At 37.6% G+C, this 21,013-nt stretch overlaps 1 protein-coding gene across 2 annotated transcripts in view; it reads right to left on the reverse strand.

Moving 5' to 3' along the window:
* Positions 1-454: 454 nt before the first annotated feature.
* CD109 (CD109 molecule) overlaps positions 455-21,013 on the reverse strand; it is a 69,839-nt gene continuing 49,280 nt past the window's right edge. For both annotated transcript variants that reach the window (XM_014870181.2, XM_088162822.1), the window contains 8 exons: positions 20,720-20,885; positions 19,427-19,617; positions 17,679-17,834; positions 17,528-17,593; positions 13,216-13,352; positions 9,126-9,282; positions 8,607-8,709; positions 455-6,294 (listed from right to left, as the gene is read on the reverse strand). In XM_014870181.2, the coding sequence (XP_014725667.2) occupies positions 6,104-6,294; positions 8,607-8,709; positions 9,126-9,282; positions 13,216-13,352; positions 17,528-17,593; positions 17,679-17,834; positions 19,427-19,617; positions 20,720-20,885 (1,167 nt within the window). In that variant the 3' untranslated portion in view covers positions 455-6,103. The remainder of the gene's footprint in view (positions 6,295-8,606; positions 8,710-9,125; positions 9,283-13,215; positions 13,353-17,527; positions 17,594-17,678; positions 17,835-19,426; positions 19,618-20,719; positions 20,886-21,013) is intronic.

The following is a 21,013-nucleotide window of genomic DNA, read 5'->3' on the forward strand; positions in this document are numbered from 1 at the left end:
TCTGCACATTAATTCAATTATGTTTGTATAAGATATTTTGGCATAAAAATTTCTTGCTCTTTTACTTCCACTTCAGCAATTAGCTCTGTATCTGGACGAATTTTTCCTTTTCACACAACAGTACAGTTCCTGGTGTTCTCTATGACCACAAGGGCCTACCTGAACTGAGCTCATCACAACACACTACCTCTGTTACAGATCCCAGCAAACTTTGGAATAACTTCATGTTAAACAGAATAGCAGATTTCTAAATTGAGGTGACTGTTTACCGCCTGACCAGGGAAGCCACTGTTGAAATATTTTTTTTAAATTTTATGTTATTTATATTACTAAATTCTGAGCTTTAAAGCACAGATGAGGAAAGTGCTGAGGATTGGTAGTGGTCAGCAGCATACAGAAACTCTGATCTACTACAAGTAGCTGTATTGTTAAACAAGCAAACATTAGACATATATTATTAAAAGTCATCTTTAATAGCATTTAAAAATAGCTATTGCAAACTTTATTTCAAGAAAAATAAACTAATTACAATCTTCCAAAGTCCTTTGAAACAGTCTAGTTCCTTAACATTTGCTTTATTGCTTGAAAAGACAGAATCTATTTGCATAGTTGGCATGTTAGTTCATCTCTGTTTGCTCAAAACGGCTCATAAAAGCATTATTTGTCTACAATTTCTGATTTGATCAAGAGTGGAAATGTGAATGATGATCCTAACATCAAATTGGATATCTGACTATTTCTCAAGGCAGTCAAGAATTTTAGCTCAAGTTGTTTAAGGCCTGATATGGAAAAAGAAGAGATGTGCCAGTTACCAGGACATTATACACACTCATATACTTCCACTGAGCCAGCATATCTTAATTTTCATCTTTGTATTCAGTATCCCATACAACCTAACAAAACTAAAAACCACAACAATAACAACAAAAAAAACCCAGTTCATAATATAAGATACAAGCAATGCTGATGAAGTTTTTGGGTAGCTACTAAGAAATACAACTAATTATTTGATTTTAAAGATAAATCTTAAACTGGAGTACTGGTGACTCAAATGCAGCACATACGGAATTAATGCTCATACCTATCGGAAAACAAGCTATCTATAGGAAAAATAATCATTAATCTAATACAGCACACTATCATCCTTTATTGCCTGGAATAGCAATAGAGCAATGGCATTTCCATTTGGCACACAGAAATACATTAAAATTAATAAGAAACAATATGGAAGTGAAATATTTTATAGATAAATTAAGCATCTTATTTCAAAATCTTCAGAGATTGAACAGAGATGGTTCACTGCATAAGAACTTATGGTAGAAGAAGAAATGTTGTAACAAAAATAATATTAATAATTAGAATGAAAATTGAATCCTCTTTCTTAGTGTTTCAGACAGAAGAATTATGCCATTCAGCATTAGTTCCTTTCCAACATATTCTTTCTTAAACACAGAACATTACACAGAGTTGCTGTTTTGGGCACTTTGTGAAGATCTTGTGTTTATGCACACACATAGAACACTGCAGGGTATAACAGCTATGTATATACATATGCTTTCTGCAGGACTCAGCTAAAATCAAATGTTGTCAATATTCATACCAACTTGAACAACATATTCAGATAAATATTGCTAGGATAGTATTTTGAAAACTGAATAAACCCGATTTTTGCATCTTAGGTTTTGATTGTCAACAGTGACTTTCTAGGCAAAAGAGATGCCTGCAATATAAGAAGGACATGAGAGTGTTGGAGCAAGTTCAGAGACAGGCCATGAAGCTGATAAGAGAACTGGAGCACTTCCCCTGTGAAGAGAGGCTGTGAAAGTTGGGACTGTTCCCCTGGAGAAGGTTGTGTGGAGATGTCACAGCAACCTCTCAGTGTCTGGAAGGGGTGTGCAGGGAAGCCAGAGAGGGACTCTGTCAGGAACTGTAGTAACAGGGCAAGGAGTTCCAATCGAAAGAAGGGAAATTTAGGTTCTATTATTTACTGTGAGCGTAGTGAGACACTGGAACAGGTTACCCAGGGGGGTTGTGGATGCCCCAACTCTGGCGGCGCTCAAAGCTAGGCAGGATAAAGCCTTGAGAAACTCAGTCTAGTGGGAGGTTTCCCTGCCCACAGCAGAGGAGCTGTGACTAGATGATCTGTAAGGTCCATTCCAACCCTTAGCATTCTATGAGTCTATGAACATTGGATTTGGCTCTCATGTTTCTCCTGCACCCACCAGCCACCTTCCCCTTTCATCGTGTGCCATTGATGTGCACAAGCCACAAACTCCTGCTTGCAAAGTGAGCAGCAGCACATGGTATGGAAGCTAACTGGGAATACCTGCACGGCTTGTGTTGGATACAAGTTGTGCCAGGGGAGGTCTAGATTGGATATTAGGAAAAATTTCTTCACTGTTAAGCATCAGAACAGGCTGCCAATGAAAGCAGTGGTGTCACCATCCCTGGGGGTATTTATGAAGAGTGTAGATGTGGCATTTGGAGACATGGTTTAGCGACAGACTTGGCAAAGCTGGCTTAATGGTTGGACCCAATGATTTTAAAGGTCTTTTTCCAACATAAACAATTCTATGGTGGTGCCATGCTGGGAACCAAACCAGCCATTGAGCTGGCCCAGAGTGCAGATTCTGAGGTTCTCTAAACCATCTAAATAATTTCCTATTCTGTACAACAGCATTTAGTATAAAAGATCTCTAAATGACACCCACATTGAAATCTGTAGAGAAATCCTCAGCTAAGATCATGGATGAGAGCAGAAGCAGAATTTGGGGGGAATACCTTTAAAATACATTATAGTTTTGTTTTAGACTCCATCCTAAGTAAATATATCTTACTGATTCAATAGCATATTAAGGGGCCCTTGACAGACCATGTCCATTGACACCTTATGGCCAAAAAGGGCATGGGAAGTACCAGCATACATTCAGATTTCAATGGACAGCAGAAATGTTCAGACAATACAACATAAAGACTCCATCACAGAATACCTTCTCATGACTGATTTTAGCATCACCCCTTAAAGCTCCTTATAGACCTTATTGCTAAAGAGTTCCAAAAGATTTTTTGCAACAAGATTTCCTATTAACTTCAGTGGGGGTATGGTCCCCCTAATATCCAAAATGGATGTTATAGAGCAATGGGGATAACATATATGCTGAGCATTTGTGTAAAGGTTCCCACACAACAATGAGGAAAACAAAAAAAAAGTAACTATGCCAAATATTCAATTTCTGCTGTTCCATTTACTGCCAACACAGTACAAACTATATCCTCTACAATTCATTCAGAGCACCAGCCACTACTGCAAAGTGACTGAAGGCACTGATGCAGGAATGTTAAAGCTAGCTGGTGTAAACATTTGTTTAAAGTCATACTGTTCCTTTAAAATTGATACAGATGCAGATTGGATGCCAGCAATAATATGCCTGCTGTATAGAATAAAGTAAAACAAAAGAGGATGTTTATTCCAGACTCCAACAATTTCCCTGACATGGTGCATTATGACTGATGATTCTTAATATAGTGTGCAAGGCAGCCAAAAGTAATTTAAAAACATGTGTTGTTTGTCTCGAAAACAAATGTAAGGGAATACTAGTGAAAGCTGCAGTGTCCAAAACTCAACTAAGCAGTTTAAATCCGTTTTTCTTGGAGGATTTTCAGGAAGACTGGACTGCATGCAAAACAGAACTAATTTATTCCTACTATCTACTGCAAAAGAGCAATTTATCTCCAGTACATCTTGTCTAAAAAATAAGCCCCTTTATCCTATCATTAATCAGGTGCCAATGTCCTTGTTAAAAACCCTGCATATAGAAAAACCTGGAAGTATGTGAGCTTTGGGTTTTTGAAGTTGTATTAAAGGGAGGCAAATGATGTGTCAAGTCTGCTATTCTGAAAGACAAGAGAAGACTAACTTTCATAGGTCACAAGAAAATCAAACCCACAACAAAACACACCCCAGTTTAGATGAGAATTTTTTCCAGATCTTACACTTGGCACAGTTTGATTTAGGCTCCCATAAATGAATAAAGGATTTGAGATGCAGGGACGTGTTTAAGACTGTATCTTCATTTCTCTTAGCTTTGGATCCATATAACCAAGTGAAAGACTTACACAGAGGGTAAGATCCTGCATTCTACTGATTAAGCAGTGAGTTTGTCTTCAATAAATACATTACTTCATATGGGTCAGAGCAGCGCACACACTCTGCTCAGGCACTAATTAACTACTCAAAAGGCTAAATCCAAAACACACCAAAGACAAGTGAAAAGCATGAATGACCATGAAGAACCAGGCCTAAGCTCTGCCTGAGAAACAGGACAGAACCCCAAATTTGTGTAAAGCATTGTAAATTCCAAAAACAGGTAAAGTAAAACAAATAACCCCATCTAAACTAGTTCTGCAGTTAAAACGTATACACTGGCATTAGAAGGCACCCCCAATTCAGGCCTCTTCCCATGGTACTATGCAAAATTTCCTTTGTGAACAACATTACAAATGAGCATAAATACAAAGATATATATTTTAAGCAGTAGCAAAAATGGAATAAAAATTAGAAATTGCTCAAAGAAAGTCACTGCCATATTATTACATGTGCACAAAAACACACTCCGTCTCAAAAAGGTATTAAAGAAAGGGAATCAATAGAAATTATAATTTCCACCTCTCTTAGTCAGCATGACAGCTATTAAGTTCATTTTAGTAACTATGAGTGTAACAGCTTGGCTGCCTTATCAAAAAGAAGTAAGAGTTACATATTACAGGTAGTGTAGAAGAAGGACAGATTGGTTGCCAGACAAGGAAAGCATTCATACATTCACTCAGGAGCAACGAGCTCCCAAGCTGACACATTTCCACACTCACAGAGATCTGTAATTCTCCCCACGTGCAAGAAGCAGGTTTGGGTGTAAAAGTGCCTGCTGCTTTTCACCATTCCTCTCCTCCATTCCGCTCCAGCAGAGCACTCGAGCATACATGGACGCGGTTAAGGTTGAGCAAGAACGTGAATTGTTTGGCTGGACTGAATGCATATGCAGCCCATGCCTCCTAAAAGCCTCTCCCACTACCAGAAACAAGGGGCACAGATGGCACCCAGGGCCACCAACTCACATGGCACTGTAAGCAGTAAACAACTGTTTGGGGTTATGCCACCTGAACTACTGACAAGATGACACTGAAAGCACAAGACATAAATGACGCCCCAGAGTGACATTTCTAGGAGACATCAAAAAAACAGAACAGGTTAAAAGCAAACTTCCTTCATCTGGCCATAAATATATGCCAGCTGACACCAACATTCTCACATGGAAAGAGAATTGCATTTGTTTCTGAATAACCCTGGAAAAATAAAGTCTGAAAAACAGACTTTATCTTTGACGCATTTACAGTAAAAAGCCTTTCAGAGTAAAATGCATGAGAACATCCTGAGGCCTTATATTCAAGCATGATTAGCTTATGAATTGACAAAAAATCCGCCAACCTTCTCTGTAATGATTAAGAAAAAGAAGACTGACGACTTTCTGGAGCATTCAGCAGTTTGTAAATGCAGTACTTTTTGGCTCTTGGATCTGCTCTGAAGCCAGCTCCTTCTTTTTTTTAAATATTATTCCACATGAGAACACAAAGAGAAATTCAATATTAATGTTGAGTGTCACATCTTCAGAACAGAACAAAGTGAGCTCTGATACCAAGCTCCTATCACTGCTTATCAACACCCTAATGGAGAAGCAGACAGTGTTTTGGAAAAGCATGGTAAACTAACATTCATCCCTAAAAAACAAGCACAGTTGGAAGCTGGGGTACAAACAAAGTGGGAATATGGAACTAAGTTTACTTTTTATCACACTGCTTTCTCAGTAACTCTGTGCTTCTTCAGAAAATAAATTCAATATGAAACTAACACTTGGAAAGCTTTTCCAGAAGACACTTGTAGAAGTTTTCTGGCACAGCCAGAAATTTACCATATGGGCCAGCCCAGTTCTCCCTGAACACAGCAGGAGTTTGGTCATGGTAATCACTAAAGACGGGCTGGTATCTGAACATAAAATTTTCTTTGGATAATTTATGGAAACCTTAGATGTGAAACTAAATCTGTTTCCTTCTACAGCACCCAACTGCACAGCAAGTTTACATGAAGGACAAAGAGCACACAGAACAAGGAGGTCAATGAAGAGTGCTGAAGCAAGGCTGAAGAACCATCTCGGTGGCAAAGGCTGCAATCACTTTCACAGAAGTCACAAGAGGTTACACTTTGCATTACTTCTGAATTATAGCTTCTCACTGCTCTTCTCCCTGTTCAGAAAGATTAGTAAACATAAGTTAATGAATTTCTGAAAATTAACCGAGAACCTAGCTTCAAAAAGAAATAATTTTTAAAGGATGCACTAAATTCTGACACAGACCTCATCATACACTGCAAAACACTTCCCAGAGTTGATATTTAAGCCCAGTCATTACTTGTTTTTCTTCACCCAGAACACCTCAATGTGTTCAAGCCAATGCCTGGTGAAAGGCACAATTTCATAGACTCAATCTCAACTGTTAGACACAATCTGTTCACAAACCTTGGACAAACATTTTGAAAGAGATTTTGCCCCTACCTACATAACAAAGGAACTCACATGCTTTAGCTGGCAAGTTGCTGGCTATAACATTTAAGAACAAGGTCTCTCCTGACACTTTCTCTCACAATTCATGATTTTTCTATCACATATTGGAAGCTTCAGCTTCCTGAACCTGGGACTCCTTACCTCCCCTAGGTCCTGCTCTTGTAATTTTGCTCTCCCATTCCCTGAAGGGCTGCTACAGAGCCAGACTAGAAGTCTGAAAAATCATATTCATTTCAGAAACATCAATGCATGATAATTGCTGACAGAACAAGCTTTTGCAAAGTTCCTTTCTCATAGTGGCTTTTTTTCTTTTTTCCTTCCAACTAGAGACCTTGCAACTTCTCTTTTTAGAAGCAGCATTTTTAAACTGAACTTATATTCAGTCTCATTACAAGCCTCAGGGTACTAAAAATATATGTAATTTTGTGGACCAAAATGCTTACCAAACAGTGACACCTATCTAGTTCTAAAAAATCAGGTAAGAGAACAATGCTGTACTGGCATCCAAGCTATCTCTTACACCTAAATTACATTTATTGATAAATGCCAGAGCAGGAGACCTTTAGGCATTTCCTAGCTCTGAATATGACATGCATTTGTCATCATCACATAAAATATATCCCTGCAGCTTGGGTCACCAACTACAACAGTGATGGAAAATAATAAATTAAAATAAAGTCACATTCCTGTATTAGACAGGAAGGAATTCTCCCAGAAGAACTCGGCATATGTATATATGTTGACCAATAATATATCTATGCTATATAGTAATAGGAATGGTGTCCTGTAAAATAATATTTGCACAAACCATTTTCTTGAAATTAAAGAAATTACAGCACTGATTATATCATATACATTTTGGTCCTTACTATCAGTTTGCTAACTGAGAATTTATGAACTAAATTTATTTCAATATAATAAAAGCATTTACATGTGCATTTACCTGTGACTTTACAACAAACATATTTATTAGCCTATCTAATAGCATTCTTATAGAAGATTAGGTCCTGAGCTCTTGTCCCAGGAACTGGAAATTCATTTCAGTCACAGATTCTAACTCTTATGTGTTTCTCTCAAAAAAAAAACTTGCTGTAATTTTTTAAGCCACTAACTCTTAAAGCATGCTCTAATTAATGGACAGTGTATTAATAACTATTAATTTTCTATTTTTCTTTAAAATTTTGTGAATGAACAAGAATTTCAGCCTATATAGAAAAAATGTGATCTTCATCTAGTAGCACACATATTTGGTTGTCTTTTGTATTGTGCTAAAAAAGCATGAAAATATTGCCTATACAACTTTTTTATGTTTTATCTCAAACCAATCCTTAATAATGTACCAGATGGTTCATGTAATGAAAACCTAGTATCTTCTCCAGCAGCCTGTAATTTTTTCTTGCTTTTAATTTTGCCAAAGAGCTTTCTACATTGTTGCCCACCTCTAAAACACACTCTATATAACACATACTACATATTACATATAATACACTCATACATAACAACAAACAAACAACAAACAAACAGAAAGCCCCCCAAAACCCACAAACAAACAAGCAAACCAACCCAACCCCCCCCGAAAAAAGCCATTGGAAATGGCTTTTCCAATGTACACCTTTTTTAGGTAACAACAGAAGTCGAAATATTGGCATTTTCTCCCCTGAAGGACTCTTAGTTTAAGTAAGAAACAGATGACAAAGCTACTTGAGAAGTAATTATTAACTTGGTAAGTGAATCACAGTGAAGCTCCTGCTTCATTTTAATAGTTTTGGGAACATACTGGGCCAGGCAATTTGCAACAGTTGAGGAACCAAGCCATTAGGACAATAGATATGTGAAAACCCTACTACTTGTTAGCAAATTGGGCACGTGAATGTCCAAAAAGACTACACTTCAATGCAGCTTTTTCTTCACTAAAATTTATTCTATTCCTACAAGAAGAAACTTTCTTTTAAACTTCTGAATAATAATGTGCCATTTGAAATGACTGACACTTACTAGGTTCATAGTAATCCACTACAGTCACTGAAGCATCTTGGATATTTGCCACCTTGAAGTCTCTCACAGCCGGAATATCCACACAAACCTGTGTTTCATTTAGCTAGAAAAACCAAAGAGAAACATCCTGAGAACCCTGGGGGTGGTGGTTTCATGGAAGAGGTAAGGACTTTTAGCATTGTGGTAGTCCATTTCTAAAGGCTTAAGGGTCAAGATGCATATAAAGATGCTTATCTCATTTGCAGTCATTTTGGTCAAATGAAACTTGAAACTTGTCTTGAAAGCCTTCTTATGTGTAATTTTTTAAAGGCCTAATTTAGAAAACCCTTACAAATACAATTGAGTTGCACCAATCCAATCAGTCTCACTTAAAAAACAGAAGAACTATTAATTCCATGTAAATAGCAGATGTCGATTTCCCCAAAGAAAATAATCATGTCTTTCCAAATTTAAGCATAACAATGTCAAAGTCAAGATTAACATCACCACAAACACATTTCGTTGTTATTTCCAACTTACAGAGTCTAAGTATAGGTTGACTTTTCCATTGTCTTTTTCTGTCTTCTTAACTGTATTGTCTAATGGAACAAAATCTGGTGACACAGAGAAACCACTGAGTAAGCCAACCTCCATGAGGACCATACCACTACTGGGAGCCGTGCCAGAGCCAAAGTACCTTTTCAAAACACAAAGAAACTTTTAGCAGAAATACAGTAGCCCACTCTCCAAAGAAAACATTTGATCTTTAAGTCCCAACTAATGAAGTAATAATGCTTAAGAAAACTTAGGAAACAAATGGAACAAAATATTGACAAGAAAATTTCTAATGATAAAGAGATAATAATTAATTTCTCTATTATTTTTCCTACCCAATTTAGCCACATATGCAAAAGCATATGATTTAGCACTGAGAAAACTGCAATACATAAATCATGTGAGAGACTACATTGACACCATGTGGAACTTTCAATTGGCATCTATTAGTACAGGTTTATATTACAAATGTGCAGAAACTATAGCAATTAAACACATTTTTAAAAAAGCAATTAGGAAACTGCTGTAGGAATTCTCGTACTGAAATATATGTATTTCCTCTTATGGACGCATTGTTTTGCTTTTATTCATTTTAGAGGCCAAGATACAGGTGTATATACCAAAGAAGTCTCCCAGACCTTTTCATATTTATTTCACAGAGAATGATGGTTCCATTAACAAAGTCATCACCAAAGTATTTCTCAAAGTTTCAGTATCAAACTATATTTATGGTTCTCTGTGCTATAGGTGCCACCTAAATGACCTGCAAAAGATTCTACTACTTTAAATAAAGCAGGTAGGAGAAGACTTTCCCTGGCCTTAGCATGGAAGGTAAATGATTATTGTTCCACTAGAATAGAAGTCTCCAATCCTCATTTTGAAAGCCTGGCAGTATTGAAAGCAATTAAACTATTTCTTTGTAGAGCTGGGTAGTTAAAAAAAATAAAAGAGAATAGCTGCTTTCAAAGCAATGCTGTTAAGCCTGGCTGACTCAAGACAGATACAACTTTGAAAGAAATACAGCACAACCACTGACTTCAGTTGGCTCACAAGATTAGAAACAAATGAAACCATCTGTTCAATGATGTGCTGTGCCAAAGTAGCTGCTATTGAAAACAAATAACTGAATTGGAACTGGATGTAATTATTTCTGCATAATTACCAATAAGAGGAGAGTAAAATACCCAAGCTGTCTAGCCAGCCTGTGGTGCTACTCAAATACCAACAGGGAATCAAACTATCTTGGAAGTGTCAAGGAGTGAATTAGATATATCCCTAGAATTTATGAGGATGTGGCTCTCAAAAAAGGAAAAGAGGCACCCTTGGGGGTAGGTTGTGGTACCATCTCTTTAACTCCACGGTCTCTTAAAAAAAATGAAAAAAAATGACCATGCAAGAATGGCCAGTAAGAGAAAGACAGACTTGAAACTTGTACCTGAAGAAAACTGATAATATTTTCAGTTAACTTTATGTTTCAGCTCGTCAGCAATATGAGATCAGAATGAGAACTTTCACAGATGATATAAAGAAGAGAAAACAAAACCAAGCCAGTGTAGGCAGAAAGCAGAAATGAGAGAGTAAATAGAACCATCAGTGATCAGTCTCCCATGTCTGCAAAAGGTATGTGGGCAATAAGGTTTAGAAAAACCTAGCAGTCCTGGGTATTTGCCTCCCAGAGAGAAGCTCCTCTAACCAAGAACCACTGCAATTTGAACGAGACATCATTTGCTCTAATGTCATAAATAATACCCAGTTAAGATGACCATAGCCAACCACTAGCTGGCTGAGACGAGGTGGATACTCTCCAGATTAAAGAAAAGAAAAAATTGTGAAGTTGAAGCCTTCAGTACCTAACTATGTATATCCATAGGTAGATGCATAGCCACAGCTAGACTATACATACCTGTTCGTTGAGATTTCAGCAGTCTTTCTGTATTGGTTTCTCTACTAGAAAGCTGCATCATGTTATAAAGATCATTAGTAGGCCAACTTTAAACTAATTTAGGAATATTGATAAGGCATGTATACAATTTATAGGGAAAAGAAGAGGAAGATGACTAGGCTACCAAGCTCAGCAACCAGAGATGAAGCCATAGCCTAAGCAATTTAAACAGACTTACTCAAAGTACCAGTCCACTTTCCACTATAAGAGTTGATGGAACTGATGTTGGAACTAACTAAATATTCCAAGTAGCCTTTTGAAGCTGCTTTTCAATGTCACTAGATTTCCCCCTATTCTTTGAATACTTTGCAATAAAAGCATCACAACCCTAGAGGCTTCCCAGAGAGATGGACCACTACTTCTCTGTATTTTAAGTGAAAGGTCTTAGCTAGAGAGTCAGATTGCCCAGAAAATACTTACCCCAAACCCAGCATGTAAGCCCTTTACACGTCAGGAGTTTGTGATAGGCTTTAGAATGATATTGACACTTCTTATAAGAGTTAAAAAGAGAACAAGCCCCTTCTGTTTCAAGAGCTCTCGTGTATTCTAGTGTCTCTGCCCACCATGTGTGTCAATGAACTGGATACCAGAAACATACAGAAACAGAGCTCTGGCTTTATGCCTGCTGGCTATTTCCCAAATTAAATCAATCCTCTATACTGAAATAATATTCTCTATAGCTGATTATTTGTATGATGGTGTCACCTAGAGGCTTCATCTCCAGTCACAACTCCCTTGTGGCAGGGAGAGCCTAAGGAGAGCCTAGGCATACGGTGTACAAAGTTTAAATAAATAGCAAAAAAAGGGGGTGGATGAAAGGCATGTAAGAGTAATCATGGTGGATCAGGTGGTACTTTGAAAATCTTGCATTGAAAAGGAATGTAACAAGATGTTACATATATAATATATATATAATGACACGGGAAGAAAACAGTGTTTCTAGAGGAAGTATTCACCAACAGATGAAAACCTTGAATACAACAAATGCAGTCATCTCATGTTGACAATAAAAGAGAGAAGATAAAAAAACATAAATATATATAGAGATAAAATGTCCTATAGGATTTCATATGAAATATGCAGTAGTCTTAAACTACAACAAGAAATACATACTGCCAGAAAGCAAACAGCTTCAAATATACCTTTTGAGTATGAACACTTCCACAGCAAGCATAATGGAAGCACAAAGCAGTGAAAGAAATAATTTGATTGACTGGCTGACCTAAGAATATGCAGTTCAATGTCACCTATTCTCATTGATGCAAATTCTACCCAGGTGGCTGTTTTGTGGTCCCTGAGATGATACTTGAGCAGTCTCAGCTCAGTTCTTAGTAGCTGATTACTGAACAAGAAACATCACTCCAGATGCACACATTCTCCCATATCCTCCTCAGCAAAAAGTACAGAATTAGCCTGGGTGAAAAACTTTCCACCTCTTTCAGACCTAGAATGATGTATTGTATTCTATTACCAAGTTCTTAACTACTGATGAATGAAAGACGACAAAGATAGTTGCACAATAAGGCAATATGAATTTATCATTATGTAAATATGGATTTTGACTTTTGCCAAAAATGTTCTGAGTGAAGTTGATTACAGAGACAAAAAAAGAACGATTACTTCATGATGTTTTCAGCACTTCAGAACTTCCTTATCTCTTTACAAAAAAAGTATCCACTTCTGTATCAAAAGCAAAGGATTCTTTTCATGAAAGGTAAGAGGCCCTTGTCACAGTTTGCTACTCAAGTTAGAACGCAAAGATACTGATTCAATTTTCACGTCTGTCCACACTCATCCCTTTATTTCAAAAGCACTTGCACCAAAGAAACCTTCGAGTTTTTTTCTTGTGTCTCACACAAACTCTTCCACATACCTTTAATATTTAGGGTACCTCTATCTTTTTGCATACCAGTAAAAAATAATATTACCTGGCCAGCAAAAATTGACTTATGAATTGATTCTCTGTTTAATTACTATCATTGTGCTAAGCAATTTTTATTTTCTTCAAGTAGACATTTATATCCCATACATTAGTAAATTCATAAAAGCAAACGGAGAATTTAGTTTATTTAAAGTAATCTGAAGTCGGTATATACAAAGAAGTGTATGAGATGCTCCAACTGATTTACCTACCTTGTGCACACATTCAAAGTCAAGTGGTTTTTATCATTTTTATCATCTTTTACATCAACATTTAAGTCGAAGGCCTCTTGATTTTGGACACTTCTGAGCCTCTGATCAGTCTGTTTTGTGTTGTACATAACATTGAGCTGTGGATTGCAAGTACAGACATCAAGTGACGTGTCAAGCAAATCAGTGTGGTTTGCTAAGCTGCTAACAGCATTACACCAGAGGAGTGTTCACATGAGAAAACACACGTTTGCACAGACCTGCTACCCTGTAATTGACTTGCTAATCTATAACTTGGACAAGACTCTGTCATACCTTTAAATTTGGACTGATAGTTTTCCACTTGCTACCTGAAACCACTGTAGAAGGACTGTGATTTTCCAGAAGCTCTTTTCATTCCCTTTTCTTTAGCCAAGCAAAATGCATATTGGGGTCTTGCAAGGGGAGTTATTTTAGCCACTTTCTGCTTATTTTTCTTCTAAAAGCAAAGAAGAACCCCCTTCACTATGCTATGTGTTTTATCTGGATGACTGAGGAAATCATCTTTAATTTTTGCTGCCAGGTTTCTCACTTTTTGATACAAAAATTATGTTCCTTCTTTCAATCTCTACATATAATTCCCACTGCCCTGCCCAACATTGCTGAATTTAGAATGCTGTATGAGTGCAGAGCCAATTCTGTAGAGGCACTCAGGACAACCATGGTGCAACTGTGAAGATTTATCATGTGCAACTGCTCCACAGGAGAAGGCAGTACCAAGGATGAAACCAAGCTACAAAGCCTGCCAGTTGAAGGCACATAAAAAGCAGTGCCTCAGCAATCTGTCAACATAGAAACAAAACTGTTTTAACTTTTGCCAGAAAAAGCTAATGAATGGGAATTTACTGCCAAGGCAGGATGTTCTGAAACCACATACTGAACAGGTCAATCAGCTAGTATTTTCATGGAATAAGCTATTGCTGTTATGGTCTGACTTTTTTTTCCCTATTTTTCATGACAATGAAGGAAAATGTTTACACAACACAGAGTTTAATTAAAGCCTTCTTCTGTATATACACTCACTTTGGGGACAGAAGGGTATTATACACAAACTCACATTCAATTAACAAAATGGGCAACAGCATTTCTAAACTTTTAAAAGGCAACTGCCAAAGCTAAAGGCAGAACTGGTCCAGTCTTGTGTATAGTGCAACCAGTTCTGGTGAGATGCCCAAGGAGAGAAAACTAAAAGCTAGTGTTCTGCATGAGAGTGATGCACTACACTTCTAAAAACATCACACATTTATAATTCCCTAATCAATGCCTATCCTTTTTCTTCTTCAACTAGCGGCATAGATGAGCTTGACTGAGGATGTGAATTCAATGAAAACGTCTCCAATATTTTTTGTCCCTTTCTGAGTAATCAAAATCCATTCAAATGGTAATGGAGAAATATGTGTGCATTTCATCCTGTGCCTATTTCAGCACCACTATGCTAAATAACATTCAGTCCTCTGCCTAAGTCCAGCAAAAATACACTGAGTGGAAAAACAGTCAATGTTTCCAGTAATGAGTAACAGGGAATTCTGAGGTTTTTTTTCTCATTCCCTCTCTATACCTGATCACGAGATGGAGGAGATTTTATTCACCTATCCACCTTGCCCATACACCACCCTCGTTTGAGCCTGTCCACCCTCTCCTTGTAGCTAGTTCTAGATTTTAGTTGCATTCTCCTTCCTTCCTTCCTTCCAAGAAGGCATGAGCCATGCCAATTATTTTAGTCGTGTGTCAAGACCAGTCACAGTGGTTTAGACATCAGAGAGGTGTTTCTTTCAAGACTTTCAGCAGACCTCCTAGGGAAGATTGCTTCTCCTTTCTTTGACTCTTTTCTGGAGAGCATCTTTCATAATACCCTCACCCATCCTCTCTTCCCTCTTGCAGAGTAAGTGTCTTAGGTCATGTATGGGATATACCCATACAATGGAGAGACGAGCTAAGAAATTTTGTTGACAGCAGGACCAAAAAGCTGTAAGTAAATGTCTGCCTTTACAACCATAATATCCAAAATAAATACATTTTATGAGATCCTGAAGGGTCAGGAGTGAATGCACTGCCAACTTGCACTCACAGACAGTGAGATTTCACACAAAAAATTTTTTTTTCAAAGAATCCATTCTGTTGGGAAACCATGATGTTTCCATTAATGGATTTAATCTTTTGTTGTGTGATATTGAAATGAATTACTGTTTTGACATGCTACATTTGGCTAGAAAGTGAAATCCCAGAACAGTGATTCTAACCACTGTACTCTGACAGGCCCAAGACAATGAAACCCAGCTGAAGAAATGTGATTGCAATGTCATATGCTATCTGATTTATTAAATCTGATCCAGACCTAGCCTGTGTCTGGGAAAAAGAGAAATCTCATTCAATGTCCTCAGCACTCTTTCTTTTAGAATACCAGACCTGCCAAAGGAAGCAGAAGGAAAGAACTGCAGCAAAGACAAAGTTTTGGAGGAATACTCCAGAGTGTTAAGAGTGATATTTTGAATCAAGTCACAGCATTTCTGACTCAAAGTTTCAGGAAAAGAGGCAACAGCACAGTGGCCTAAATTAACAAGGTAATCTAGCCTTGGTTCCTGAACAGCAGTTCTTTGTGAGCACATTTCCACATTCATGCAACAAACCAGGAACTTAAAACCTGGTGCTATACACCCCCAGGGAGTGTTCCCACGACAGTCAACTGGCTATTCTTGGTGGAAGACTTCTGTCCAGTCTTCACCAGACATGCTGGTTTGAACATGACATTTTCTCGCTGGAAATTACGTAACTGGAACCAATGTGTTTTCACAAAAGGTATTAATTTCAACAAATCAGTGTTTTCCAGCAAGAAACTATTTGCTGAAAAGTTTTTGATCAGCTCACCTGACAAACTATCTGACTTAGTATCAGGGAGTATTTCTCAACAATGATTAGGGTCTTAGCTGTTCTGGAGCCTCACTGTGTTACATTCCAGGCAAACACACACATAGGCACACTGAAACCACAGATGTGTGAACGTAGTCCTGCTGAGGTGTTCATTCCTATCTTGGCCTGCAAGCCTGAATCTAAATTATCCTCTGAAACTTTTGAACTTTGCTGTAAATTTCATTTGTACTTCTGGGAATTAATAAACATGGGTTGTGACTTATGGCACTGTGTGTTTTGCAGATGGGTGGTGAATGGATGAGGTGTATCTCCAGCAGCTGTTCACTGCTGTGAAGACTTCTTTGAAAAGGTATTTTATCCCAAAGCATATTTACCAACCAGCACCAGGCATTTTTGTTCCCAGATGCATAAGAACTCTAAAGTGAAGGACAGATTGGATGGAACTTGAGATAGAATCTGGCCTGGCATAAAACTTGGAGACTTAAAGGTGCCTTTGGATCAGTTTTCTCAAGTATGTCTAGTAGTCCAGTAGGAACTCTTGTTTCGTGACACAGTCAGCAAGTATAAGTTTATAGTTTCAATAAAATGAGTCTCTCATGCTCAGAGACCAGTATGTCTGCATTATTTGTAGCTTTTCCAAGGTCTGCTCTTTCACCTGTGTGGTCGTAACCAATTGCCACAGAGAGAGCACCAGGGAAGTGAGATGCACTGCTGGCCATATCAAGTTAGATCCAAAACTGTTTTCTTCTGATATGGTATTTCTACTTCCACTTTCTACCATGCCCATACTATGTCTATGTCTATTACTGTTTGTAATTTGCAGGATCCCTTGACTCTGTTTTTCATGCTATTCCAGAACAGTGTAAAAATTGCTGGAGAACCTAGCTGTAATAACCTCTTATTTTTAGTTTTTGTTGCTTTCTACTTCCATGAAAGAAAAATAACCCTTATAACTGGCAATGCAATCTTATTCTGTATTGATCTGTGCCTTATTATGGTTTACCACGGGTTCTCAATGAGGCATTTCTGCCTAGTCCATATACCTGTTTTACTCTGAATTCTGTGCCTGCTAGTGTACCACTGCAATCTTTTGTCTTGCAAATGGACATTGCATTTCTGCAGGAGGACAGGGCTGCTTTGATACAGCTCTGGCTCTTGGAAATGCCCCAAAGCTGTCAGTCAGTCCAGCAGTACTTAAAAGGCCAGGCCGTTGGTCAGAAACAATGACAGGAATATATCCATATTTTATTCACAGCATTCCTCAATTAGTGAAGTGCTTTGCTACTGATTTAAGACATTTTGGAAGATTGTTCCTATTAATACGTTTTATAAAGCTTCCAAAATACACCCTCCTTACAGAATGCATATCTTTAGCAAGAATACCTACCTGATTGCCTGCATTGCCTACCTGAAAGACAGCAAATCCCATTCCCTCAGCTGACACTGTAATTGTCATTTGTTGTGCAGGAGGAATCTGAAAGAAAGATGAGTAAAGCAGTATTTCCAAAGTACTTTCAGTCAGCGGACTTTACAAAAGTATTCCTCACTTTTTACAGTACCTCCTTAGTCTGAAGCAGGAAACGGTTTCGAGTATCAATTGAGAACGTTTCTGGCATTTCCAAAGAAGGGGCTGTCACTGTTATATCCATTTCTGTTTTGCTTGCTGCAGTGAGAGCTGCAAACAGACTCAAGGCTTGTAGAGCCACCACTGTGTCCTGTTGAGAGAAACAAACCCTTCAGTTTGCATATTTTGCACCTATTTTTAACAAGTCAGAGTGAAGAAACTGGCTTTTCAGGCTTGGCATACAGCTACTTTATTTATTATTAGGCCACTTCTAGTAACAAAATTCTAACATAACATGAATTCATTCACTATAACACGGCGACTGTGCCATACCTTAACGGGCTAGCATGTGCTGATATTCACTCTAACTGATAAGAAAAACACTCTCCTTCCCATGCCACATCTTTGTCTGAGATGATCTGCTTCACTTATTTCTTAAAATGCAGAAAGATCAGCTGATTAGCAACTGCAAATTTACAGTAAGCTGTACCAGGTATACAGATTATGGTGAATTACTACACCCTAACTTTTAAAGCATCAAACATGCAATTTAATACTGTCCTCCTTATTGGTCAACAATATATTAAGTTTCTTATGTAATAAACTCATGGAAGGAAACACTCCAAACATTATTTTTTAAAGCAATCTTAGAAGTTAAGTAAAAAACTATGGAGTCATTTCTACAAATTAAAAAAGGCATCTAGCAACACGTTGGAGTAATTTTGAAATAAAAACAGTTTAGACTATGAAAGAACAAAAGGATTAAATTAATTTCTTAATTTTACCCTCAAGGGTAAATGATATGTTGCTAGACTTACAAACTTTCAAGTAAAATAGGTTTCTGGAGAATAGAGAAAAGCTTTTTGAACTCATTTAGTGCTTCAATCAATCTCTCCAAATAATAAGCAAAAATTAACACATTAGGAAAGCACTAATACCTCAGGGGAACCAGGCTGGTTCTTAAATTGCATTTTACTCCGAACACGTTTCTCTCAGAATAATACCAACCAACATCTGAAAATAATGAAGGATAGCCTGTACACCTTGGTACCAAGCAGCATGATGAAATATGACATTTTACTGTGACCAGCATTTGTAGTTAATTTAAAAGCCAGTTTAAACCAATGCAATCCAAAGTACTATCTAATTTTTTGGATGCCAGTACAGCTGGCAAGATGTGGCTTCAATAACATGAAAACCTCCTGGAGATAGTGAAGATTTTCCAAATTTCATGGCCCATCAAAAATCTATGCAAAAATAAGGACAAAGTACATTATTAAGTTAAGATCAATTGCCAACAGAGGAATTAAGTTAGGCTGCTTTTCTAGAAGCTACTCCCTTTAGTTAAAGGCTATGTTAATAGCCTTTGAGGAGTTTGAGGACTTGCACATGGTAAGAATTAAAAGAGGCTTCTCTCCTTGGAAAGAAAGTAAGCATAGACATTCATCATACTTATTTCAAAAATATGTTTAATTACTTTTCCATGGACACTACTATTTCTTCTTAATTTGTTATTATATAAAGAAGGTCTCCCTCTAATTCTCCTTTTTATTAGACTTGCCAAAAATACTAAAACTGGCAGTTCAGGAGCAAGATGTCAATAATGCAAACTTGTACATAACCAAGGCTGTTACAGCAAAACAAAACACAGTAATTATTGTGTAAAAACGGTCTTTTTTTATTTTTTAAATATGCACTGCTTGTTTAGAAAGTATAGCAAAACCCCTTAAGACAAGATATTACCTGAGTAGATGAAAATCCCCCAAGGTGATTTCTTTGGTGACTTAACCATTTCATAATAGGGATCCCCTCAGCTAATCTGTCTTGATGAAAATGAGAGAGCAGAGCATATGCTGCAAGCTCAATATCAATGGACCGTGGCTGCCATGAGTCAGACATTTCAGAAGCAGGTGTCACCCAAAAACGAAACTCTCCTGTAAAAGGAACCAACAATAACCTCAGATCCACAGACTGAAGTCTTTGGATTTCTGGGAAAATCTTAGGGGAAACCTCTTCATTAAAGCTTACACAATGGGCTCTGGCAAAGATCTATGACATTGTGTTAATTGTGTTAATGTTTATGCACGTGTTCCACAAAGGACTGGCTTAAATACTTCCTCAGCAATGTTTGAATCTAGATATAAAAAAAAATTAGAGTCCAAATAGTCACTCAATTGATTTCATTGATCCTTTCCTTGTCAGCCTGAGGTACTCAAATAAATGAGCCCTTCTGAAAAGGCCACCTTGTTGTTCCAGTGCTCCTTTCTCTTAGGACCACAGAAGGCACCTCAGGCAGCACAGCTGCTCAATATACTCATTCTTGAGTGAAGCCTTCCCAAAAAAATTCCTTCTTCTCTTCCCAGAAGTGACTGTTCAAAAGGCCTAACACAGTAAACATAGAGGGACACTCAAAAGCCTCCATTGCTAGTCTGCAACACAAATTCCTTTCGATTTTTCAAGACGACAGTTACTATTTTGAGCCAAAAACTTCCATTTCTTATACTCCATATGGTCTCTTCTTCCCCCAAATTAGGCAAAAGAATTCAGCTGTGCTGAACTTGGAAGAGGTTAAACATACTGAGATGATAGGTCCCCAGAGAAAGGGCAACAGACCTCTGTATTGACTTGCAGAAAGTCCAATACTTACCTCTTCTTTCCACTACCCAGTACCCTCCTGATCTCTCCAAACTACACTGGAATAGTTAACTTCATCCATCTATCTCTCTTTAACCAGGCTGGTCACACGAGTGTGCATAATAAAATGGGAAAACTGACAAGTCATGTCCTGCAACAGCATCACAGTGCTCCAATCAGGAACACAGTAACTGAGACTGAAAGCCCAAGCCTTGTTGTGAATTGCCACTCACTTATGGACCCTTCTCATTAAGGCTGTCTTGGAATGTCTTAGGCTAATTCTCCATATCTTACTCTGAACAGGTTTGAATTCTGAACACACAGCTGTAGATAGACAGGATAGACATTTTTAAATTTGACAAAAATCTAACTGAACAACTGTGTAAGATACTTGTGCAGTACCTTGGCGTTCTGCTCTCTGGTTCAGCATATTCAGTGCTTCCTTCGCTCTTGTACTTTTTGCCCAGGACAATGCATATGTCACAAGTGCCAATGTGTAATTATCTGAAATTCCTTCTTCTAATTTATCTTCTAGAAAGTTTGTAGCAGTCTTGATGGCATAAGTATGCTGGAAATAAAGATAATATTGAAGACTGGACAGTGAATAAAATATATCTTGGAATAGTAAAATGTAAAAGAAAAAATTTACTGAACCAGAAAATTTACTAGCCTCAGACCACAGCCAAGAAATAATGA

This window comes from Sturnus vulgaris, chromosome 3 (assembly GCF_052056855.1).
Source record: "Sturnus vulgaris isolate bStuVul1 chromosome 3, bStuVul1.hap1, whole genome shotgun sequence".
NCBI lineage: Eukaryota > Metazoa > Chordata > Aves > Passeriformes > Sturnidae > Sturnus > Sturnus vulgaris.